Source organism: Sceloporus occidentalis, unplaced genomic scaffold (genome assembly GCF_023333645.1).
Source record: "Sceloporus occidentalis isolate IW3139 unplaced genomic scaffold, rSceOcc1.0.p SCAF_28, whole genome shotgun sequence".
NCBI lineage: Eukaryota > Metazoa > Chordata > Lepidosauria > Squamata > Phrynosomatidae > Sceloporus > Sceloporus occidentalis.
The window spans coordinates 2,276,151-2,303,049 of NW_028317008.1; the positions used below are offsets into that span (position 1 = coordinate 2,276,151).

The following is a 26,899-nucleotide window of genomic DNA, read 5'->3' on the forward strand; positions in this document are numbered from 1 at the left end:
GAGGGGGCGCTGATACACTGCAGCTGGGAAATGGGAGGGACCAGAGGCACGGGGCCGCTGGGTCCTAGCGCTGGCTCACAGCGGACCAATCACTCCTCAGTGGACCAAGTTCTCACCACGTGATGTTTGGGTATAACGCACTTATGCTAATAAAGGGGTAACGGGGCTGCGTGTCCCCATTGTTAATAGCTGAAAGTAGCTGGAGACCGGTGGTAGGATTTACTCCCATTATATGAGTCAAACTGCAGCATGGAGAGAAAGGCTGACCTGACTCAGATTAGGAGGGGCCTGGGTAAAAGTTCAACTGGTATCACATGCTGTGACCAAATAATAATAATTAGTGATTATGACAATTCCGCAGCACCTGCACGTGTTAGCTATGAGCTCACGGTCATAAACTGCCTATGTGTCCAAATTATAACATCGGTTATGTATAATGCATAATTAAATCAGTGAGAGTCCTTCGAAGTCTGCTGACCCATTGAACTATACCTTCTAGCTGGAAAAACCTGCCAGTGTTGGCCCTTCACCATTAATACGGGGGGTGAAACTACAATTCGCTTGCAGTCTCTGTGACAGCTCTCCATTTGGCGAATAAAGCCCTGTTTTAAGTTTCACCCAATGTGTTTCTTTGCCGCCTCTGACTCTAGCCTGTTTCTCGTATTTGACTGAAACCGGCCCTGAACTTTGTCCCATATCTATAGTACTGATCCGGTGCGGGTTGCATGATGGAGCCGTCACAACCTTTCTTTTATTTGACCTTGATCTAAACCTGTTCACGTTCTGCTTTTCTACACCATACAGAACCAGCCCTGTGTCCCGACTTCGATCATCACAGGCAGTCATCTGTTTGCTTGGGGCATCGCGTTTCTTCTATATTATTCTTCCTTGTAACCCTTAACTTCCATTTTTCTTTACATGCTACCGATCTACATAGTAACATAGTAACATAGTTCATAAGGTTGAAAAAAGACCAAAGTCCATCAAGTTCAACCTATATACATATTGTGTGCCTACTGTGTTGATCCAGAGGAAGGCAAAAAAACCCTTATGAAGCAGATGCCAATTGCCCCATACCAGGGGGAAAATTCCTTCCCGACTCCAAATATGGCAATCAGAATAAATTCCTGGATCTGTTACTTCTTACTTTAACCACAACAATCTTGGATCACTGCTTGATGTCTTCTTTCTTTTATCCTAGAGTCCCCCACTCCCTTAAGCGCCTGAATGCTAAAATAAGGGGTAGTTTGCCTATGTTCTAGCCCCAGTCCTGCCAAGAGTGGGCTTACTAGCAGCCCTACAGTCCATGGAGCTCAGCCACCAAAGGATGCCAACATTGTACAATTGCTGTTATCTATCGAATGCAATATAACATGGGTTCTGCATCGCGCATTCCTTACACTATACGACAGAGAATAAACACACACACACATATATATATATCACATTGATCACATTCCTGCCTCCAAAACCACCTGAAAAAATGTAACCCTTAGCTAGCCCTCCAATGGGTCCCATATGTATTCATTATTGGTTTACCCAATTTGACTTATAAAGAACAAATCAGCTCTGTTCTAATTTCTTTTTTTTCTTTTCACATAAATTGGATAGTCCAGAAGCTGCATTTTTTACCCTTACTGGCACTGTGCTTAAATAAGAAATCTGTGTCACTTTAATTGAGGACGGGAGGGAAACTTCCCCTTATGGGATTTCAGAAGAAGCCTAGTTTTTATTCTATAATTAACTTCCTCGCTTGACAAGGGAGCTGTGAAGACACCTCCGTCATGGGGTGACAATACAACTCCTATATTTGCAACATCTTTTCACACCGGCTTTCTTTTTTCCGAGCACATCCCGAATACACTTCATGGGACGATAACATGTTCCTGGAATCCAGCAAGCACCCGATCCTCCAGTGGTGGCGGGACCCGCCGTAGGGTACATCTGAAATATTACATCCTGTAGTAATTTAATTTGTCCAAAATAATCTGATTAGTCTAAGAAATACACCCCTTCGAGATCAGCTGGACACACGTGTCATGGTCCGTTGCTAACTCATTAAACATGTAGTTGTCGTATGTGATATATATATATATTAAATAAAACACTCTTTATTAAAACTTATAGCTTGTGTATAAGTGTGATTGTTCTGGAGATATTTCGTTTAAATTTAAGAGACTCTATTACATCCATGCCTGGGAATATAATTATATACCCGGAGCCCTCCCCTTGCTGGATGTGGGCGGTCCCACTGATGTGAGAGGGCGGTCCCACTGATGTGAGAGGGCGGTCCCACTGATGTCAGAGGGCGGTCCCATTGACGTCGGAGGGCGGGTAGAAGCTATTGAAGTAGGTGGGACCCCAATGCTACTCCTGCAACCCAGAGTTTCCCTGCGGTAACTCTGAGACCCGGAGAAGCGGAGCTTTACCCGGAGTCTCCTGGCATAACCCGGAGAGTTAGCACATTTCGGCGGTAATCATAGCTGGGATCTGTTGCTAATGGTGACAGAACTAGAATATTGACTAGTTGCCCAGTCTGAAGTTGTGTTGCTTCTCCTCACCCCACCGTTACAAAGGCTGCCTGAATGAATCAAAACTCAGCAACTTAACAGTATCGGAGAGATAACTTAATGGGGAGAAATATTACACAGACCATGAAAACAGAAAGTCAAAATGTTTCTCACCATGGTATACAAATACGGTGGGTTTCTGATAGAAACTGTGTACTGGCATAGAGCTAAATTAAAATTGTTATAACCTTTAACCTTTATTTAAAAAAAAAAGATCCTTTTGAAAAAAAAACTTTTAGACTGAAAAGATCACAGAGAGGAGACTCATTTAGGCAGATAGGCCTTGTTATTTATAACAATAACTTTTTTGCATCAGACAAGCCAGAGAACAGATAGACTAGCCACATACACATTATTATTATTACTTAGTAAAAGCCATTCCTTATTTACTAGTGCTACACCCTTGCTTATTTACATTAATAAAAAGGGCCCATAATCCATTTGCTGGTAGAGTATGATGAACAGGTGCCTTACCTGCATTATTCTACTGATAGACATGATTGGCTGTTAAAGAAAATATACATTCAGAATCAGATTTGTAATTCCCATTGTAATGAATCGTGGTACATAATAAATAAAATGGGAGTTGTATGTACAGTAATGGAGTTTAAGGGGATCTAGCTCATCCTCTGTATACTGTATGTTATTTGTATACTGTATGTTATTTGTGTGTTTTGCATTTTTTTTAATATTAGAAAATGTATATTTGCTTCAAATTGCTCCTTTGCTTTAATATGTTTTATCATAGTGTTACAGATAACCTAAGTGATGTATTTTGGCGGAGCGCTACATTACGCCTGACCCAGCCCAACACGGCAGCTACCCCCACCACTTACCTATATATGACATCATATCCCAGAACACTGCGTACATTTGCTGTGGAGGCCGGGCTGGCTACCCTAAGTCTGCCACAGTGTATACAGGGTGGTTAGAAGGAAGATGCCTGATCTACCCAAACCACTCATGGAGCCGTGGCATGATTATGTTGCTTAGGGGCTAGTCAGCCTAGGCTAGAATTCACCACTGGATAAACTGTGTGCCAAACCAACAGGGTTCCAAATACAGCCATCGTTCAGAGATCATGGGAAACATTTGCACAATTCTTATCAAGCCACATGACTTTGTTCCACCACATGCTTGAAAAACATGTTAATCGCCCAAAATAACTGTATTGGGGTTGTGCACAGTAAAAATCGACAGGACAGGAGTAAATCAAGGAAAACTTTTTTTTTCCCATTTTATATGAGGCGTTTTTGTCTAAATGTGCGCTACGTTATACGTTATCAGAAAAAGTAGTCTAATGTCCAATGTTTATTATATAAGTAATCAAAAACACACGAACAATTCTATGAAGCAATATTATAATATAATACATTTAATAAGTTGCAAACCGCTATCAACAAGTTAGACATTGAAGGTATCGACCGATTGTACAGCGATGCGAAATATGGTGGCACTATGTATAAAACAATAATATTGAGCATTGTAAACTTTTTTTATTGACCAGTGGTTGTCCAGTAACAACCCATAATGCTGCATGTGGGCTGTGGTGGGCATATCGATAAGTAAGTACTAATACACAGTTGGCCAGCAATCAGGAGGAAATGGAACAGATGACATGGGGACAGCTGTTGGTGACAAGCCACAATTACATATCCCTTGAGGACGTCCGAAGTGGTGCTGGCAGCTGGGGTAAATTGAAGGTCTGTACTCCTGTGGGATTAATTGGTGTAATCAGCACCAATACCCTTCTATGTAAATCAGTCACAATTCAGACAAGACACCAGTGGGGGTTATAAGAACCCCCCCACACACACACACACATACTGTAGCCACCAACCCGGTTTTATTTCCACCGACTGGTAAAATTAGGTAACATTTCGGTAGATCCTTGACAATATGGACCATACCAATTGGAATACCAATGTTTGCCATTTCCCCCCAGTATTGCCTATTCTTCCACTAAAACTTGTATTCAACCTTATTAATACCGTACGTTTATTCTGTTCATGTCCTTTTATTTCTAGGAGTGACTTTTGTGACAGGCTGCTTGTTTTATATATTTAAATCAATGTAACTGGGCTTTTCCTTGGTCCACAAATCAGGGAAGCTGAGGAATGTTAGACGTGCACAGAGTAACTTCGCATTTCATACTAAAATATCTGAATCTGTTTTGAAAACTTTAAATGTATTTTTTTTTAATGCACTCTTGTGAACTTTTTTCCTAGTATGTGGGAGAATTCTTAAATTAGTTTATTTTCTGTCTAATGGAAAATATCTAATTTATACATTTTATGAAGCTTTCTTATAAATGTGAAAAATAACGAACAGATGGTATATGTTTAAAATAATCCTTGTCCTTCCAAATTACAATTATTATTGAACAAAAACATTAATTCTGAAATCATAAAGGATGATGAACAATTAAGATTCCAATAATGTATGCAAATAAATTGAATAGAGACAAGACCCTCTGTTACTGGAGCCTCACAGTCTATTTTTTTTATGAAAACCACCCATTCCCATGTCTCTACAACCCAGCAGATAACTTTTTTATGAATGAAACAGTCTTGGCTGTCTTCTAAGTTGCTTGTACTAGAAGAGTTGGTAAACATACAGTATATGGGAAGACCTATCTAGTTCCCCTTTGTCTCAAAGCAGAGTGCGAGGATATGATGTGATGTTCCAGCTTTTCGCCCCCGAGGTTCAAGTAACAAGTGGCAGCAACACTACAGAGCCAGCACAGACCTCTGTATTCTAAATGGGCAGTTTACAAGGTAGCTGTAGCCTAAAGCGAGTAGACAGTAGACAAGGTCTACTTGTCTGTCAATTAACAGAAATCCTTCTATGTCTGCCCTACTCAGTTTTGTTTTGTCTGTCCCCAATCCACCTTTCCTGCTGGTCCTGTGATTGGGTTTCTGCTCATTTTAATACTTTCTTTAACACACATATAACACAACAACCACTGATGGCTACTATTTCTATGGCATTTCAAAAATAATACTTATATCAGTATACAACAGAAATGAGCCTGGTTAATTTCACTGTCAGCTAGTAGCATGTAGAGTAAAAACAGCTTTGATGGTAGAACAAATCCCCTTGGGTCTCCATATGCCTGGTCCTGTGTCCCATAACAGATGCTCCTGATATAACTCTCTGTACCACCCAGCCCTCTCTCAGAGCAGATCTTACGATGTGGAATTCAGTAGACACATCCATAAACACCAATATTGATCTGTTCCTTTTTGTTATCGGCCACAAGCTCACTCCAAACATAAGCCAGTGAGGTTTTGCTGGAGAAAAGTTAACAGATGGCTCTTGGGTCCTTTGTGATCACTTTTGTTTTTCTACTAACCTGTGCTGGAAAAAGGAGTATTAAAACTGGCCACAGGTTAACCATATTGCATCGATCTAAAGATGGCTTAACAAATTGTAATTGTCCATTAGAAATACCTTACTGCTAAGTCAACTTTTGTCATGGTTGTTACTAGATAATTACATAAGTACACTCATACAATAGCAGACTAATTTCATGTTGCAGGTACACAGATTTTGTTCAAACTCCTATAAAGCTAGAAGTACAGATTTATTGGTATTTATTTGGATTTTCTCTAGGGTTCTGATTATCAGGACACCAGGTCTGTTTAATCTGTGGACCCCATTATCCTGGGGGCACGGCCTCAACCTGGACATATCCCATTCCTGCCTATTATAATAAGTAGCAGAGGCAAGTCTCAGGGGGGCACAGCACTGTGAATTTACCAGTTAAGTTTCTATGTAGTAATGGTGGCCCACATGGAAAACGCATGTAGACAAATGTTCTTGAGTTTCCAAGACCAACTTTCACATGGCCATCAAAAAATGACCTGTCTGCATTGCCTACCACTAGTTAAATGAATACCTGCATGTAATCAGGTCAGCAATGAAGTTCATGCATCTAATATAGTCGCTCTTGCAGGTAAAGTGACAGACATACAAGCCACACAGGGTACTGAACTAGATTGTGATGTTTTAATAAGAAGCTAAAAAGCTGAATGTTTAATAAGCATAAAAGAAACGGCAATACACATAAACATATGGATTTTTTAGCCATTAAATGCTCCATCAGATATAACACGCACAGCTGGAGATAACAATCAAAATGGTTATTTTTGCCAAGGTCAGACATAGGACTGTGTGGGTTTACTGCTGTCAAACTGCAAGTTACCTCAGGGCCACATCTAGTGGCCCTCTTTGTACATCCTGCAGCCTTCCAGCTGCTTTACTCAACTACCTCTGATGGTGATGGATATTGTAGCTCAAGGACCGTCAGAGACTGCCCCATGCAATCCCGTGGAGTTGGATCACATTTTCCTGAGCACAATTTAAAACAAAGGCATGAAGTGTGGTTCTTCAGTGGTGTTATAAGGTCAGCAGCGTAGCACTCCAACACCAGGCTTCAGCAATATTGCAGCCCTTCAGCTACTGAAGCATGATGGAATCTGTAGCTCAGGAGGAGATGGGGCAATGCATATAGCCCAGATGTGCCTTCAGGTATCTTAAGTGACATATATAAAACATTCACAGCACTACACTACAACCATTACTTTGCACCAGTAAGAATAACAACCTATGTGTAACGTATACAGTTTATCAGATCTGCATAGGAATCATATAGTTTGCTGATGTCCCAAGATATTGCCATCTGTAAAGTACCACCTATGTCCAAAATGTTCACACCCCAGACTTTGTAAACTACGTGACTCCATATTCTCCAACCCTCAGCTCTTTGTAAACTTCCCCGACTCTGTTTGACCTGTTTTTCTTCCCAAATCCTTATATACCTGCCTTCCTTGGGGTGCCCTGTGATGGGACCTGAGCAGTGTATTTACCTCATTGACAAAGAGGTCTTCTTTGTCAATGTTTAAAAAAAAAAAAAAATCAAAAAAAGAAGAAAAAGAAAAAAACATGCCACAAATACAACTTGCATTCAGACTATGAACGTGGCAACTTCTAATGCTTAGGACGGCTTCCACTGTTTGCTTTCCAAGTAGGTGAGAAAGAAATTGAACACCTCACTTAGCAATACGCTTTGTTTAACCTGTTTGAAAATACTTCTGTAGCAGAATTTGAACTAGTACTCTGATCTGATTTTTTATCTATGCTGCAACTCTGGCAACCGTCTCTGAGGTGATAGCAGGTAACCTATAAACAATAATTTTATTAATACAGCCAAGGTCATGCCATTGGACAGTCTGTAGATTGCGTGAAGTTCCTGGAAATTGAATTTGTTAAAAGATGAAACACATGGCATGGGCCCTATACTAGAAGGTTTTGGTTTTTTTTCTACGTTTGCCTTTCTTCAATCCTTCCATCAATCTTTGTCCGACAAAAATACATATAATGGACCATTACTGAACCAATGGTCCTGCGTGTTCCATTCTTCTTGAAAGCATGGGGGGTGCATGTCTGTGAGTGTGTCTATTTGGCCTTTGGAGTGAGTTTGTGAGTGCGTCTATGTGGAAGTGTCTTGGTGCTCTCAGACATTGGAGAAGGCATGGGTCTTGCAGAGAGGTTTATCTTTCTTGGAGTAAAATGTCTTGCCTTCCAGGTTCACTTGGCAGATCTAGACAGAGGGGAGGGGGAAGAGAAACAACGTAATCAATCAATTTGCTCAAGATAACGGTCTTTGCTAAGAACAGCAACTGACAGATCACACTGAGACAGAGGTAGAAAGGCCTTGACTTCTGAAACTGTGCAGATATATCTAGTGGCGTCAGACAAGCTGTTTAAAGCAAGGTATTATCAACTGTACATGTTGTGGACCAGCCTTTGACTATTGCAGCCTGCAGTATATCAAATGCCTTACCCTGCCATTATTAAATTAATTACATGCTTATGGGCTACACTTGTCAGCATTTGTCTGATTTTACATGACTCATCTGGACAATCTAGATACACCGAGAGGGTATGTGTGCTAAGTGAACTCTCGAAGGAATAACTCCTTCTGCCCTAGATAACCCCTCTCCTTGGTTTATAGAATATGCAGGTAAAATAACGTTATTATATGGCCCACATTTTCAAATCAAAATATGCAACAGAAGCTTTCTTTATCATCCTTATACAGCAACTGTTTTACATTACAGCCCTTTACTGAGTATAACAATTAAATGTCCTTACTGCACAAACAAAGCAGGTGTCATGCCAGCTGAATCCCAAAGCTTCCAAGAAACGATCGCCCGCATCAATCTTAAAGTCACAGCCACGGCACTTGGTGCCGAACATCTTCTCATAATCTGTGCGTAAAAAACATCAATTAAGACTCCCAAATGAGGAATTTGTGCATGTAAGCAGCACACAGGCCACACATCTGAAATGGATTTAAGGCATGGAAATGGATTTAAGGCACGTATGGACATATGGCCTTTATGTGAATTTTTAATGGGAGAAATAAAAAACAAACAAACAGTTCTTTTGCCTGTTTTTTAAAAGCACTAGGCTGGCCAGTAAATATCAGTATTGGTGATATCTATCTGTAATAAAATAGATAAAAACCAAGGATAAAAGGCACCCAAATCCATTACCACCAAAGACATGCCATGTGAACTTTCATATATCCAGAATTGTCAGTGCAATAGTCATTAAGGTCTATTATCAGCATACCTGGGATCTCTCCGGGTTTGACCCGGAGATTGCCAGGTGAGCGCTGCTCCTCTGGTTCAAGACCTAAATCCTCCAGGTCGCGGGGTCTTGACACGCCCTACTCCCTGCCCATTTTTCCTTTAAATTGGGTGTTTCCCACCGTCAGCGGGACCGCCCACCGACGTCAGTGTGCAGTCCTGGCCGTGTCCCACAAGGGAAGGTTCTGGGTAACCGGAGCCCAGAAGTTCCCAGGTATGACTATCAGACCGAAGCAGGTCCTGCTAGCTATATACATTAAAGATTACAGAGTCTGAATACTTCTAGATGAGACAAGTATTCTTCACCAGGGTATAATGTGTGTCATGAACAAACAATAGTAACAATAACACCTGTGAAAAAGTCATACCTTTTTCACAGTAAGGCTGCCCTTCTTCCATGTAGAAGGCTCGGTTACGAATGGGAGTCTTACAGAAAGCACAGGTAAAACACTGGACATGCCATGTCATCTTCAGTGCGTGCATAATCTCCTAAAAAAAGAAAAAAGTGAGATATGTTATGTATGCAGGGACAGATTAACACTCAATGGTGCAATTTATCTCTGCCTCACAAGAACCCTAAGCTTCTCCTCCCAGGCTGGGCCGGAGACTGTGGCCAGTGCCATCAATGTGATGGATCAAAAACAAAGAACCTGATTTAGTGATTTATCCACTTACATATACAACAGAAGTGCTGACTCCCCAGCAACCATTATAAAATATACATATGTGCGGCTGGGACCCCCAAGCACTTTGGGTCCTAGGCAGCCACCTAGGTTGCCTTGTGTATGACAAGAACAGGAAGAAAGACATGTGGAATAACGCAGTGATGGATGGATTAAAAATGTCATTCTTTTTCTGAAGCCCTGTGGTCAAGAGAAGTATGTTACATAAACTTGTTCATAACTCTTTTAGTCCTACTACTATAAATGCAATGATTACCGACCAACTTAAAGTCCCATTTATTTTAATCTGGACATCTTTGTGCAAATTTACTTGCACAGGACCAACGAAAGTCATGTTGACCAAAACTCACCCCTGTGATCTTCTTCTTGCACTTTGCACAGTTGGGGGCAAACCTAACGTCATAGCAGCGAGGGCAAAATATGGACCCCTTCTCCTCAAAGAACCCTCCTTCTTCAAGAACATTGTGGCATTGTGAGCATGTAAACTCCTCGGGGTGATAGTATCTTCCAAGTGCAAGCAAGTATCGCCCCCTGCAGGCACACAACACAGTGAATTAGTACACAATCCGTAAACGCAGAAAAGATAGTATATGTACCATGTTAAGTGAGGCATGGTCTGGCACTCACCGAATGACCTTGTTGCACTGAGAACAGATAGGAGTCTTCTCCCCAGTAGTGGCGGGCTGTGCTGCTTGCAGAATTGAACTGCGGTTTTGGGCTGGGGTGGGAGTTGCTGGCTGGCTGTGCTTTGTCATAACAGTGGTTGTTTTGTCAGGAGCATAACGTTCAGCAAACGTGGGGTCTGTAGCCCAAGGGGGACGCACCGCAGGTCCAGAGGGAGCCACAGGTGGAGCTGGAGAATCTGCCTTACCTGAAGAAAATTGTGAATTGATAAACTACAAAAATCCAGGCCATAACAGTTTCTACTATTCTTTAAAGGCCAGTAGGCAAATGTTGCAAACAATAGTCACAATGAGGACTACCAGTGTGTAATAAAGTTTACATGAAGATATTCCCGATATGTACGCTTGGTTAGTTTTCTTTGTTTAAGATTTTACATCAACTGCAATCCATTTTAGAACTGGTGTCAAGTTACATGTTGGCAGCCTCAAGCTTGAATAATGTTGTCATCTAATTACAACACTCTTTGACCACTAAGTATAATGCTACCTGCCTACCCTTCCATTTAAGCAACCTCACTGTGTTCCTCTGGACATGCTCTGCGGAATACACAGTTCTGAACTGTAGATCGTTTATAGTTTCCTCTTCAGGGGACTGTGTGTACATTTATGCTACTGATATGGTTGATTAAATGTTGTGTGCATTTTTATCAGCTTTTCCTGGAACCTAACCAGATATAAGGGTGAAGTGTACATTTAGGACATATTTGTTAAGGTGAAAAAAATGATTACTCACCTTGTCCAGACATGGCTGATACAGTACTGTTCTCCTGCCTGCCAAAGAGAGAATTTTCATTTAATCGCATTTGAATCCAGAGTTGTTACAATAACTATTGTGATACAAAAAGGCACTCCATAGGATGATACTTTATGCATATATATATATATACCCTGAAATAATGAAATAATAGGAAACATCTACCACCTTGGTTGCTGTGGAGTAAAAGACCATAGCGGAAATTGTAGTCCTAGCAGTTGATTTGATGTGTCTGATATTTTATATTGAAACTACCATTAATTCAGATTCGAATCATGCAAAATGTTCTTATCGCACCAGACAGTATTCAAAACTAAAACATTCTTAAATTCGTTACCAAGAAATATCAACACAGATTACGGTGTCCACGTGGCTTTAACGGACAGACCATCTGAGCCATTAGGGCCAATGAGTCATTTATTCTGCCTTCTGTGAACATGAGACTATGTTCTCATTTTAGTACTCCTGATGTCTCCCCAGAGCCCGCTCCACTGCCGCTGGTTCTCTCAGTAACCTCGTGACCATGATTTCTGTGCCCTCATCTCTTAACATATTAACATGTCTTTAACATATTTTGGATCAAATGCCTTATCTCTTGTTCTGTCTTCTTTAAGAAGTTACAGTTTGAAAAGATTCTGTGAAATATTTACATGTACGATATGGTTTGGCCCAATATCACCTTATTATTATTCTAGAGGAAAAAATACATGATCAGTTTTGCAGTTCAGATGAAACGGATTTACGTGAACTCTCCATAAATACAATTACAGCCACGTTCATACGGGTTTCAGCTGTGTGGAGCAGAAGTCAGCAGAATCCCAATTGACTAGAATAATATGCAGAGTTCACACTCAGAATGTCCCTCGCTTATAACTCAAATACATGAGTATGTCTTACCAATCATCATGACTTCTTTACATCACGATAAACCCCAATGTCAGTGGGATGAAATATTTATTAGTTTTAGTTCAAGTCCTTCAGATTACACAGATGCACAGTTACACTAACAAATCTTTCGCTCAATCAGGGACCTTCAACTAGATTACTAGATTTGTGGCTCAATCACAAAAAGTAAAAGTTGTTTTAGGTGCAGTCTCGTTACCATAGCAACCAATGGAATGCTCTTACTGATTGGATCATTCCATTAGTTGCTATGGTGATAGGACCTCTTTTCAAACTTTTCAATCAAAACCCCCCATTAAATTGCGGGGAAGTTCAGATCTTGTCTATCCATTGTGAATAGAGAACCTCGCCTGTTTAATATAGCAATAGGGTCCGTCCAAGCCATCGTATGTTACATTATTAGGCTTTGCTAGATGCATCTAAATGAAAAGAAGGTGCAAGCTATTACAATGTGTTGTGATCGCACTTAAACACTACTGTTGGTGTGAATGTTGAAAGGTCCAACCCTACTCTGCATCTTGGTTATTTTTTTGTTTTGTTACGTTACACATTTTTTCATCATGTGTCCTTTACCATTCATGTACTGACTCGTGCATTTACAGCGTTAAACGTTGGCTGGAACGCACTTGAAAGTTACACATGGCCTGTCTGGTAGCTTTATCTATGTAATACGCACACAGCACATTAGATTTATCTGTATCCATATCCCATTATGTTTTGCTTGTATTCCCCATCTTTATTTAGGCACATTCAGCAGCTGTTTGGGTATTTTCAGCACATTATTTTGTCTATGCATTGTTTTGGCTTGTTCGCATTGCCTTGGGCTACATCAACATAGTTTAAAAAGAAAAAAACAAACAAACATTAATTGAAGATGTTTTCCCCTCCCTGTGTCTTCATTTCAGTTGGGGCGAGTGACTGTCCCGGGCCTTAATTCTGTGTTACTGGGGGGGGGTTATGGTCTGGGTGGGAGGGTATACAAGATCATTCTCCAAATATATTCTGCAGCCCAGGGAGAATGAAGCCACCGTACATGTGCTAGCAGGGCACATATAATGTCCTGCGCTGCACCCTGTTAGTGCCCCCCCCCCACAAATGAGGGGTGCAAGGAAGGAATTTGGTGGAGCTCTGTATTATTGCTTCTTTCCTACAAAGATTAGAATTTAGCGACACAAAAAGAAGCTGTGTCACATGACAATATACATCAATCTTTTGCCCTCTGTAATGCAAGTGAATTTCATCAATGTCCCGAGGCCCACTGTGGTGAATAAATGCACATGTTCAGTGTAGGTCAAGCTGTCTTATGCCAGGTACTATCCATAAATTTTTTGCTCTGCATGGAGCACAGGGAGCTGCTGAACACAGAATCGCTGAGGTCAGCTGAACCAGCAGTCCCCAGCTTGTCTGATCTGTGCATAACCTAGCAGTGAGCGACCTTCATACAGCGCATCGTATGGATGGATCAGATGTGATACGTACCTCCCAAGTGCTCCCCTTTTGGAAAGATAGTCTCTTTATTCTCATAAACATTTGGAGATGAATACAGCAAACATCCATTATGATGAAATGTTACCATAATACCATAAAAGCACATTTGTCCCACCTCGGGGTACACACCATGGTCTTTCTCATTCTAGGAAGCCGTGTTGTTGCAAGTTTTCCTAGCGTTGTGTAAGATCACAATAATTCAAAAGAGATTTAATGATATTTTAGGAAAATATTTTTTCCATTGCGGTTTTAAAACAAACGTACGTCACTGTATGAAGATGTAATCTATTGTTTTCTGCATTAAATAACAAATATTTATAACCATTATACTGATATTGGTTTGCTGAAGTGATGAAATAAAATACAAATCTGTAAAAGGGACACAGTGTAATGCACATGATAGCTGAGCGGTCCCTTTGCATGCAACCAAGAAATGTATGGCGGGGTTCAAAATTTTTCACAATCCTCCTATATGCATTTGCCCTTTTCATCATATATTTACTGCCAATCAGCTCCAGCGCTGGTTTGAGGAAAACTCCAGGGGTCTAATAAGTCCGATTTCAATGCAAGTGCTTTCCTGCCACTGGTTAGCTCCATGCTATTCTGCACAGTGTCCTAAATGAGGAAATGATTAACCCCTTCGAGACAAAGGCTGATTTTACTTTTTGTACCCTTTGTGACAATGGCCTTTTTAACATTTCTGCGCTGCTTGTGTTTAGCTGTAATTTTCTTCTTTCCCGTTTACTGAACCCACACACATTAGATATTGTTTTTTTCAGGACAAGAAGGGCTTTCTTTAGATGACATTGTTTTGATTGTATCATATTATTTACTATTAAAAAAATTATAAAACATGGTGCAAAATTTAGAAAAAAATGACTGTTTCTAACTTTTAGTTGAAAAATCTTTTACTCATCTATAAAAGGTAATGAAAAAACCTGCTAAATAGATTCTACTATTTGTCCTGAGTTTAGAAATACCCAATGTTTTTATGTTTTTTTGCTTTTTTCTACCCATTATGGGGCAATAAGTACAGGTAGCGTTTTGCTATTTCAAAGCCATTTTTTCCAAATCTGGTAATTCTTCCCCCCATGTGCCATTTTGGGTATCTTTGAACCCGGCCAATGCAATTTACCCCATCAAGTCATATATTTTTGAAAACTAGACAGCCCAGGGTATTCCAAATGCTAGTATTTTAACTCTTTCCATGCACCATATCTACCACCAGTCTTTGTCAAACTTTATGGTAGTCATTTTTTTGCATTTGTTTTGTCATACACATTTTACTTCAGGTATGAATTAAAATGTTCTAGTTTATGTCACTATCACAAAACACCCCAATATGTGTTCAGCAACATCTCCTGAGCGCAGCGATACCCCACATGAATGATTTTGCCTGGCTGTTTGGGGGCAAAAGGGCCACATTTGGGGCATGCGCATTTTTCAATGTTGAACTTTGGCATTTGGGGATCCACTGCCCATGCCCTATTTGGTACATCTTTGAGCCGGGCCATTTCAGTGTGCCCAATAAACCCATATATTTTTTAAAACTAGACACCCCAGGGTATTTCAAATGCTAGTATTTTAACTCTTTCCATGCACCATATCTACCACCAGTCTTTGTCAAACTTTGTGGTAGTCATTTTTTTGCATTTGGTTTTCCACACACATTTTAATTCAGGTATGAATTAAAATGTTCTCGTATATGTCACTATCACAAAACACCCCAATATGTGTTCAGCAACATCTCCTGAGTACAGCGATACCTCACATGAATGATTTTGCCTGGCTGTTTTGGGGCAAAAGGGCCACATTTGGGGCATGCGCTTTTTTCAATGTTGAACTTTGGCATTTGGGATCCACTGCCCATGCCCTATTTGGTACATCTTTGAGCCGGGCCATTTCAGTGTGCCCAACAAAACCATATATTTTTCAAAACTAGACACCACAGGGTATTTTAAATGCTGGTATTTTAACTCTTTGCATGCACATATTTTACCACCAGCATTTTTTCAAAGTTTGCAGTAATATTTTTGTGTGTGTATTTTTCCCACACACACCTACTTTATGTATGAATTTACAGCTCCTGGTATATGCCGCTGTCACACGACACCCCATAATGTGTTCAGCAACATCTCCTGAGTGCAGTGATACCCCACATGCATGGGTGTGTCATTTTTTGGGGGAACTAAAAGGCCACATTTGGTACGTGTGCATTTTTCTAATTGGAAATTAGATGTGTGGCCATCCTTCCCCCCGTGTTAATTGGGACGTTGTTGAACCCGGCCCATTCAATTTACCCCATAAAATCATACATTTTTTAAAAGTAGACACCCCACGGGCATTTAATATGCCAGTATTTTAACTCTTTCCATGCGAGAATTGTTTTAAGCTAATATGCTAATTTTAGGACTTGCTCACAAAAATATATATTTTATATATATATATATTTTTTTTTTTTTTTTTTTTTTTAAAAAAATTTAACATTTTTTTCAACTTGGAGGTTCCCCTGATAGTGACATCAGTGGGAAATGATTTTTACATTTTACTGTTTTTTTACTATTTTTTTCTAATTATTATTAATTTTATTTTATTTTTTAATTTATTTTTACTAATCACACTGTGATTAGAAAGCTGGGCTCCATTGACTTGCATGGTGAATGCAGTACCTGTATTCAACCTGCAAGTGGAGCCAAAGTTCTCTAGATGGTCTGGACCATCTACCGAACTTTTAAAATTTGTGGTTCCTGTTACAGGACGGCGGCCATCTTCCTTGATGGCGAAGATTGCCGGCAGCTGCGGCTGTGACCGCTCTCCGGAGCGGTCACAGCCCATCAAAAGGTTAGTGTTTGGTGTCGCTGGATGCCTCCTGATCGAGGCATTCCAGCGACACCATTTAAGTTTAGGAGGCGATCGTCGATCGCCTCCTAAACGCTTTTAAAACGGGCGTCCGCCGCCATACAAAGTATGGCGGATGTTGACGCCCCGTGGAGGGGCCAGAGATGGCCCCTTCGTGCCGATCGCGGCGTTGCTGAATGCCTCGAGGTCGAGGCATTCAGCAACGCTTTTTGGGTGCAGAAAGCGATAGTAGATCGCTTTCTGCACCCGTTTAAAGACGTGCCGGTCCTGGCACGTCAATTGTCGTAAAGCACATGCTTTTCCGTGCCGTGCCAGGACCGGCAATTGTCATTAAGGGGTTAAAGTGACTTTCATGATTGGTGTACGTCTGGGGTCCTCAAACTGCGGCCCGCGGAGCGCATTTACCCGGCCCGCCGGGTGTTTTTGCCTCAGGGCATCCATGTGTTCCGAAAGATGCTTTCGGAACACAAGGATGCCTCTGTGAAGTCCCTGCGGCACGCGTTTACTTTAAAAACGCGGGGACCGCCGGGAGCAGGCGCAAGCAGCGACGTCACTGACGTCCCATGCGTGCACCCATGGCAACCGACGAGGAGGAGCGGAGAAGAAGAGAAGAGAAGAAGCAAGGACGCGCGCTGGAGGTAAGTGTTTACCAGCAGCGCGTCCCTTCGGTGTTCTGACCACCGATCCTCCGGTCCTGCTATGGCCGGAGCGGTGGTCGGAACACTGAAATGGGGCAGTACACAGCCATACAGCCCCCAGCCATACTGTATGGCTGGAGGCTGTATGCCTGTGGGGGAACATACTATAGTTCGGCCCTCCAACGGTCTGAGGGACCGTGAACTGGCCCCCTGTTTAAAAAGTTTGAGGACCCCTGGTGTACGTTATCCAACATATGGAGATGATAAATAGTATCAATAGAGTATATATAAATACACATACACTTTATGACACATGAAGTACTCAATACATTGGGTTATGTATAAAGAGTAATTCTGGTGCAAAGTGGCAGCAATCACCATAGCAACCAATGGAATGTTCCTGTTGATTGCTGCATTTTTGCCATTGTGAATCAGAATGCTTAGATGGCTCCTTCAGTTTATCCAGTGCTTGGGTGTGACATCGCATATCTACTAGAATAATTTCCATTCAATTCTTTTAAATTGTTTATTTGTTAATTTATTGTTCTTTTATTATGTGTAGTCGCAATGCCGTTCAAGCCCAGCTCTAGGGCAGCAGGTTCAGGGGGGTGTTGTACAATGGGACAGTAACAAGGGAGATTTTTGATCTCCCCAACTGACCAATTTACACTATGGAACCTGTGCAGGCTCAGCACAGCCTCTATGGGCCTTTAAGATAAAGAGCGCCAGAATATGGCAGTGTATCCTGGCATTCCATTTCTTTTATTGTGCCAGAGACGCCGACCACCGAAGTGGAGAGGACTGGGGCTCTGCTCTTTGGGTGGCCCCAAAAGTAAATACTGGTACAACACTGTGTATTAGCCATGATCTGGTTTATATCAGGTATAAAATACAGTATTTATAACTATTTTATGAGCATATTAATTTATTTCTGCCTCATTTTAATGGGTGCTGTTTCACTTAGACAAACCATCTACTGCACTCTCTAGTATGCTAAGCAATTATTTCTTAGCAGACCTGTCATTTTATTTTTTTTTCTAAAGGTTTCATGTAAAACAACTAAAAGCCTTGTCAGTTCCGAGGGGAAGAACCTCTAAGTGCATGATTTTGTATCATGTGACATGGCAAACATGATCAACAAGGCAAAAGATAACATGATTAAATAATTATTCATTGGGACAAATATTTAGAAAATAGTAAAAATAAATAAATAAATAAATAAATCGACGTTCATCAGAAACAGGAATGGATGTTTCCAATACTGAACTTTAAACTGTAAATCAGGGGAGAGCAAGCATTTTCGCCACAAGCCAGTGTTAGATACAGCTCACTTTAAAAACAACATAGCTCTCTATACTGGATAGTCCTTCTGTTCCCTTTATGGCATTTATATCCATCCCACTTCACAGAGTGCTAGTTTCCTCCGGATGGTTGTTCGGAGTTAATCGTGTGTGCGCACCAAATGTATTTCCAGACCTCTGTCAGTTGTAATTCTTCATCAGGATCATTGTTGACAGTAACCCTCCAATGTAATTGCAGATACAACCACGTAACTGAATTACTCAACAATTAATGATATGTTTTTTTTGTTATTGGAGGAAAAGGATGACTTTGGCACTGGGTCAAACATTTTGTAGTTTTTTTTACGCATCGGGGGCCTTATTGGAATGGGTGGCATTCGTGTAGTTTATTGGTTCAATTTGGTGTTCTATTTAATTTGATATTATTTGATGTGGTCCATAATTTGAGATTCACAGCGCACTTGCTGGGGCATAAGGCTTTTTATGACTACATCGCCTATATCCTAGGGATTACCTGCTTGAAGCACCAATGGGAGTAATACAGTAGGAAAAGTTAGATGGATTGGTCATCTTAAATCCTGCATTACCTGGCATGTTCATCAAAATATGTGTACATGTAAAGATCAAAAGAAATGTAGAAATGTAAAAAATATTTGTAAGGGTTAAATGCCCAGCTGCCTGCCACCTAATCAGCAAAACATCTGTGCAACATCTGTCCTGCACATGGTCAGGAGGAGTGCGGGGGCAGACACAGAATTACATTTTAGCAGGAGGATGTGAACACAAAGCCCTGCGCTCTCAGCCTGCCCCTTGTACCAGCTGCTTTGGGCTGCGCATAGAAACACATTTTTCTTTTGACATAGTTGGAATGTGGATAGAACCCAGATTTAACCCTGTCTAGGAATTATAGTCACGGTTCTACTTGTCATGTGCCCTTGTCTGCACCCTTACCGAGAGAATGTAACTCACGGGTGCCAGTGACCTGGTTTATTCTGCAACATTGCTACAGGCTCCTTCGTAAGGAGAGGAGTTAATTCATGTTGTAAAAGGTTTTCTAACAGCTTTTCATACTAACCCCAGAGAGTGTGGCTTTAAAAGCCTAGCTTTCCAGAACACATGGTGCATACAGCTTTTCTTCGGAGTAGCTATTCAAGTATTGGGTAAGGGTACACAAGCAGCATTTTCCCTCCCTTGCAAACCGTTGAATACAAAGCAAAGGAGCAAACATCTTTTTTGTGTGATCTTGTGTAGCTAGCTAATAATGAATTAGATTATGAACATATTTCTCCCCCCAAGGTACATAATTTTACACAAACATTTCTCCCCAATTCCATTTGCTGGAAGATATCCCGACGCCACACAACACTCTCCGCGTCTGAGATGTAAATGCCCATATATGGTCATCTAGGCAAATTCACTTACAATGACAATAGAATTCTCGAAAGCCGACATTCCTTTATAAGCAAGGGTGTCAGATTGCTTTCTGAAAGCACCCCCCCCACAAAAAAACATTGTTAAAGCTAGCACTGATTTTGAGAATGATATTGGCTGATGCCAGACTTATCGTCCTCACCGATCTTTTTACTAACACCTCTCCCCTCTGACAGTCTCTACAATGGCTGCATGTGCGCCTCAGGATTCATTCTTACATTCAAAGCTCTTCATAGTCATTCCCCTGTGCATTTCCTACTTATCTCCAAACACACCCCACTTGGCCTCTCTCCGCTCATACAATGATCTCAGTCTGTCCTGTGCTCCGATTTCTAGTTCTCATGCACACTTGCAAGATTTCTAAAGGGCTGCCCCTATCCTCTGGAATCCCTTCCCCTCTCCCAAACTATCCGTCTTACCCCTGCCTTTGATCCTTCAAAAATCCCTCAAGATCCACGTCTTTAGGCATGCCTACAAACTCACGCCTAAACGCCCTTCCTCACATCTTCCTTTATCTTTCCTCCCTTCAGACAATACCGTATTTGCTCGATTATAAGACGACCCTGATTATAAGACGACCCCCCAAAATCTGAATATTAACTTAGGAAAAAAGAAAAAGCCTGAATATAAGACGACCCTAAAGGAAAAAAGTTTTACCAGTAAATGTTAATTCATGTAAACTATTTTTTTTAATAAAAGCTATGATTGAGAAAAATATTTTTTTTGTTTTTATTTCTTGTATTTTCCAGCCTGTCCCCCAGTTACGCACATCTGCCCCCAGGCTTGCCACACCAATATGGCACTGTGGCCCATGATATGCCTTTTAACCCTCTATATGCCACTGTGCCCCATGGTATGCCTTTTGACCCCCTATATGCCACTCTGCCTCCAGAAATGCCTTATACCCCTATATCCCATTCTGGCATTTAGGGGGTTAAAATGCATATTATGGGGCAGAGTGGCATATAGGGAGGTATAAGGCATTTCAGGAGGCAGAGTGGCATTAAGGGAGTTAAAAGGCATTGTATAGAGCACTCTGCCTCCAGAAATGCCTTATACCCCTATATGCCACTCTGGCATTTAGGGGGTTAAAAGGCATATTATGGGGCAGAGTGGCATATAGGGAGGTATAAGGCATTTCAGGAGGCAGAGTGCTCTATTAAATGCCCCCTTAACGCCACTCCAGAAATGCCCTATGCCCCCATTTAACTAACACACACACACACACTCTCTCCCTCCCCTCTCCTCTCTCCTCTCTCCCCTCTCAGCCCTCTCTTACCGGTGCTTCCAGCCGGGGCAGCGGGTTGACGTCGCCTTCTGCTGCAGCCGGAAGGAGGTGGAGTTGGCAGCGGGGGTTTGTATGCGTCCGTCGCGTATACTTTCCCCGGCTGTCAGAGATCAGAGATCTCTGACAGTCGGGGAAGGTCTACGCGACGGACGCAGACAACCCCCGCTGCTAGCCACACCTCCTTCCGGCTGCAGCGGACGTTGTCTACGCGGATCGCGTAGACGTCAACCCGCTGCCCCGGCAATACAGCAGGAAGCACCGGTAAGTGTGTATGATGGGGGGGGGGGGGTGAGACAGGAGGATCCAGGTCCCCTGCAGCGGTGCGGGGGATCTGGATCTTAGTCTCCTAATCAGACTCTATTTGAGGTCTGATTAGAAGACGACCCCGATTAGAAGACGAGGGGTATTTTTCAGAGCATTTGCTCTGAAAAAAACCTCGTCTTATAATCGAGCAAATACGGTACTTATAGTAGTGTGGCTGCTCCTTTCCCACAGTGGCACTTTTACCTCTCGTGTAATATACTCCTTCTGGATTGTAAGCTTGTTTAAGCAGGGCTCTCCTCACCTTTTTTCATAAATCAAATGGTTATGTTGTTTACTACATTTTATGTCACGTTTCACCAGGATTATGCACTGTATTAACCTTCACTTATTTAACCCTATGAACACAAATCTGTTGATTCAGGTTGGAAAAATATTTTACACCATATCCTAGAACAAGGTCCTTAAGAAATGTGAAGTTGGTGTTCACACAATTCTTCCTCCAGCATGGAAAAGCTTGCAAGAAGACTTGGGAACAGCAATTGATCAAGATGTTGGTCTTATGTCTATTCAGAAACTTCAACTGAATAGATGGCATTATGTACCACTAACAATACACAAGTTTGATCCAGCATTATCCCAGATGTGCTGGAGATACAACAAAAGCATTGGGAGCTTTACACACATATGGTGGGATTGCAAGAAGATTGTAGTCACTTAGCAAAAGGTCTTCTTTGTAATATCAGACTTGACAAAAATTACTTTCCTCCCAAGAAGCTGACAGCTCTATTACATTGAAACTTACATAGCCTGTCCTTAAATAAATAAAAAAATCCTTGGTGATTCGGAACTTCATGGCCATGAAACACCTTATAGCAAGAAACTTGAAGAAAACTGCAAAGACAGAATGGCCAATAATTAGACTTGTGCATTCGTCTTCGGGCGAACATGAAAACGAGCACGAAGAGGCCGTTTTTTTGTTCGTTCCGAAGGAACGTAGAACAGAATACAGTGCCGGCAAACCGTAGGCGAAGACGAAGACTCACAATCACGAAGATTCGAAGATTCTTCGTGATCGTCTTCGTTTTTGCCGCGCAACCGCCAAAATTTCAAACAGGAGTGAGCTGATCCTCGTCTGTCCAATCAGCTCACTCTTGTGACGTAACGCTAAGGGTCTCGTCCAATGCCTGTGCTGCTGTTTTTTTAATTCTGAAGGCGCCTTTATAAGACCAGAGCTTGCCTGAGAGATCCATTCATTTTTCGCTGTGACTGCTTTGGCAACACTGCTGTGCTGCATCCGAGCGTTACAGAGAGAGATTGTTCTGTTCTGTGTGAGACTGGTAAGCCTTAGCCTGCCATTTCTCACTGTGTACTTCATCCTCACTTCAGTGCTACTTAATTAATATATTTAATAATAATAATTTGATTAATTTAATTTTTTTTAAATTAATTTGTCATCAACTTTAGTGTAAGTGCTGTTGAGTTGACAGTGCACCCAGTGCCTCAGTGGCACTGGGGTGCCCTTGCCCTGGGCTGGCACTAGTGCCTATTGCCTGTCCTGCTTAAATAAATTAAATAGAATTTATAAATTACAATTTAATAGAATCTATAATTTAATAGTTCATTATAATATTATATATATATATATATATTTGTCAGTCATATATATATATATATACTATAGTATACTAGTGTAGAGTGTACTGTAGACATTCATCTACTAGTGTCTAATTTAAAATCAGTAATATTAATTAATATAATTAATAATTGAATTCATTATAAAATTATATATATATTTGTCAGTTATAGTTAGTAATAGTATACTAGTGTAGAGTGTACTGTAGACATTCAGAACATCTACTAGTGTCTAATCTAAAATCAGTAATATCAATAATTCTCTAATTCTTTCTTATCTTAATAGTTAATTAAATTAGCTATAAATAAAAGTAATAATATTAATTAATTACTACTAGCGTATAGTTCAGCTAATCTTATTAGTACTGGTGCTGCAGCTCTATAGTTTGTGCTTTGTTTTAGCAACAGTAAGAGACCAAGTCAATTTTTCTTAATTAATCTTTCATTTTATTTCATTTGTTTTGCTCACCTCAGTCCATCAGTGAAGTGAACTTGTTGGGCTAGTGAGTGCAGCCGCATAAGTGCTGTGTTTTTTTTTGATCAGCAAGCAGTGACGTTAACTGTTTTGCAAAGATTTTCTCATTTATTTTACATTTTATTTCAATTTTATTAAAAGTACCCTTAGTGTTTTGCTCACCTCAGTCCATCAGTGAAGTGAACTTGTTGGGCTAGTGAGTGCAGCAAGCAGTGAAGATAACTGTTTTGCTGTGACATTTTATTTTATTTCTAATTCTTTTCAAGAAAAATTGACTGTGACGAGCTGTACTAAGCAAAGCTTCAAGCTACTAGCTGTAGTACTAAAATAATTCTAATCTTCTTTAATCTTAATCTATAATATATTATAAATAATAATATTCTAATTCATAATCTATAATATAAGTAATTCTAATTCTAAATTCTAATTCATAATCTATATTCTTCTATCTATAATACATAATATATAAGTAAATTAGTTCTAATCTATTAATATTATATAACTTAATATTAATTAATAAATCATATACTGAATCTGATTTAACCTCACTTTAGCTTAGTGGGTTTGAGAGCGTCTGCCTAGAGGTAGACTTATAGTAAGGAAATATAGCTTTAGGCTAGCATAGTGGTAGGCTAAGCTCTTAGGCCCGTGTAAATTCAAATTAAAAATAAAATACTGCTAGTTATTAAATAGTTAATCTTGAGTTAATAATTTCAATAACTTTAGGATTTTGGCAGATTGCACACAGCACAGTGCAGTAGTGCATAGTTTTACTTTTTAAGCAGTAGCACTGAAGAGAACTTCCTCTAATTTTTTTGTCTTTAATTCGTTTTTCCTTTTTTTTATTTTTATTTTTTTATTTTTTTTTTTATAGTTTTTTAAACACTACACTACACTACACTACACTACACTACACTACACACACAACACAAAATTTGAAATGGATCCTCCTTTTGGGACTAAGGAGGGACAAGCTCCATCTACCACCACCACCACCACCACCAGCACCACCACCAGCACCACCACCAGCTCTAAGATGCAGCCTTTGCGTCAGTCTAGTCGGCCAAGTAGGCCAAGCTCTCGCTTATCATTTGGGGAAGCATTGCTTGAAGGATCATCAAGTAAAGGAAAGGCACCAAAAGCAGGCAGTAGTAGTGCGGCTAGGCCCACAAGCTCTATGGTTTTTTACGGAAAGCCTAAAGCACCAGAAGCACGTTCAAAGTTAAAGGGTAGCACAAGTAGTACCAGCCCAGTGACTAAAAAGAAGTGCCTTTTGCCCCAAGCAGCATCTTCCCCATCCACCAGCAGCATGCAAGGTACCAAGCAGAGCCAAATTAGCAGCAAGACTCAGAGGGGTCCCAAACCAAAGCGATCTCATTCCTTTGTAGGGAAAACCACCACCACCACCACCCCCGCCTCTACCACCACTAGTGCTGCGCCTACTGTTCCCACTGGTACCGCCACGCCATGTCCTCCTAGTACCTCTAGCAAGCCACCAAGTCCTTACAAAATTTTTGTAAAGACAGTTAGAGAGAGGGCTACACATAGTGGAACTCCACCTAGCGAGGTAGCAGAGGAGCCTGAGACTGAGAGGCCAAGTGCAGAGTCTATTCTTCCTGCTCGCACTACTACTAGTCACGAGTCTCACGACGATATCAGTCTTAGCTCCAGCCTAGCAGGAATTCCATTCGATCTGGCTAATGAAGAGCTAGACTATGAGCCAGAGGAAGTAGAGGAGATGAGTGGTCAGGAATCAGATTCCTCAGGGAGCAGTGTCCAAATGACTAGTGCACAATTTTCCCCTGAGCCTCCACCTTCTCCGCTACGATCATCACCATCACCACCACCAGCAGCAGCAGCAAAACCTAGCAAATCTAAAGCAATTAGCAGTCCCACTATGGCCAGTACTGTTACCACCAGTCCCACCACCACTAGTTCTGCCTCTGTTCATCCACCCCGAGCAGTAAGAGCAGCACCCAAGGCACACTCCAAGGCTATGCGCGCCCCAATTTGGGAGCACTTTGAAAATGTTGAAGAAGGGCGCTATGGAAAGTGCAAACATTGTGGGAAGCTAATAAGCAGAGGGAAAGTGTCTGGCCATTTTACCAGTGCTAGCATGAAGCATCACCTCAGCACTCAACACAACGCTGTGCTATTGGGGAAAGATGCAGAGGTAAAACTTAGTGCAGGCAGCATAGCTGGTGGCCGTGGAAAAACCCCAACAGCTTCTTCTTCTGAGCCAATAGCAGCAGCAGCAGCAGCAGCAACTAGTGCTGGCAGCCAGAGACCAAGGCAGGTTGGAGCACTGCATGCCCAGCCCACCCTGGAAGAATTTGGGGCATTCCACTCCAAGAGAACGATGCCCAAACAGCAGGCCAATAAAGTAACGCGACTTATTGGTCAGTTCATTGCTGTTGGAGGGGCATCCTTCTCCATGATTGAAGGGGAGCCTTTCAAACAATTGATGGCGGCTGTGGCTCCACAATACACAGTTCCGTCACGTTCCACTTTCAGCAGGAACATTGTCCCCTCGCTGTATCGGTCCTGTGTTGCAGCAGTGAAAGAGGAGCTTTCCAAGGCTGCTGGTCAGTGTGTTCATTTCACTACAGATTTGTGGAGTGCACCTAGCGCCCAGCATGCCTTTCTTTCTTTGACAGCACACTGGTGGCAGCCCGGTGTGTCTAAGGAAGTTGCTGCAGCAGGCTACCGATCATTCCTTCTCCATGCAGAAGTGATGGATGAAAAGCACACTTCCCAAAATATTCTGCATGCGATTAGGAAAATGTTTAGCCTTTGGGTGGGAGCAGAGGCGGGCACCAATGTTGAAGTTGGTTTTGTGGTAACTGACGGAGGTGCCAATATGGTGAAAGCGCTGCGAGATGGTCATATTGTTGGTGTGCGCTGTGCAGCCCACATCATCCATCTTGTAGTGAAGGCAGCAATGTCAGAAGGAACTAATGTGGCAGCAGTAGTTCTGTCCCGCTGCAGAAAGATCGCTGGGCACTTTCACCATAGTGTTAAGGCTAGCCAACTTTTGAGGGAAGAGCAAGAGAGGTCAGGTCTTCCCGTACACTGCCTACGTCAGGATGTCAGTACACGGTGGAACTCCACGTTAGACATGCTAGAGAGGATTTTGGAGCAGCAGAGGGCAATCCATAATCTTGCCTCAGAGCACAATATTGGGATTACCTCTCCATTGAATAGGGAGGATTGGACAGTGATCGCCCAGCTAGTGGCAGTCCTTAAACCATTCAGGGATGCCACATAAAAT

General features: G+C 41.5%; 1 protein-coding gene across 1 annotated transcript in view; it reads right to left on the reverse strand.

The window, feature by feature from the left end:
• Window positions 1–8,088: 8,088 nt before the first annotated feature.
• LOC149299422 (PDZ and LIM domain protein 7-like) overlaps window positions 8,089–26,899 on the reverse strand; it is a 50,351-nt gene continuing 31,540 nt past the window's right edge. Inside the window, exons 5-10 of the mRNA XM_089486081.1 lie at window positions 11,329–11,366; window positions 10,540–10,783; window positions 10,263–10,443; window positions 9,598–9,718; window positions 8,730–8,845; window positions 8,089–8,175 (exon numbers count right to left, since the gene is read on the reverse strand). Of these exons, the coding sequence (XP_089342207.1) occupies window positions 8,089–8,175; window positions 8,730–8,845; window positions 9,598–9,718; window positions 10,263–10,443; window positions 10,540–10,783; window positions 11,329–11,366 (787 nt within the window). The remainder of the gene's footprint in view (window positions 8,176–8,729; window positions 8,846–9,597; window positions 9,719–10,262; window positions 10,444–10,539; window positions 10,784–11,328; window positions 11,367–26,899) is intronic.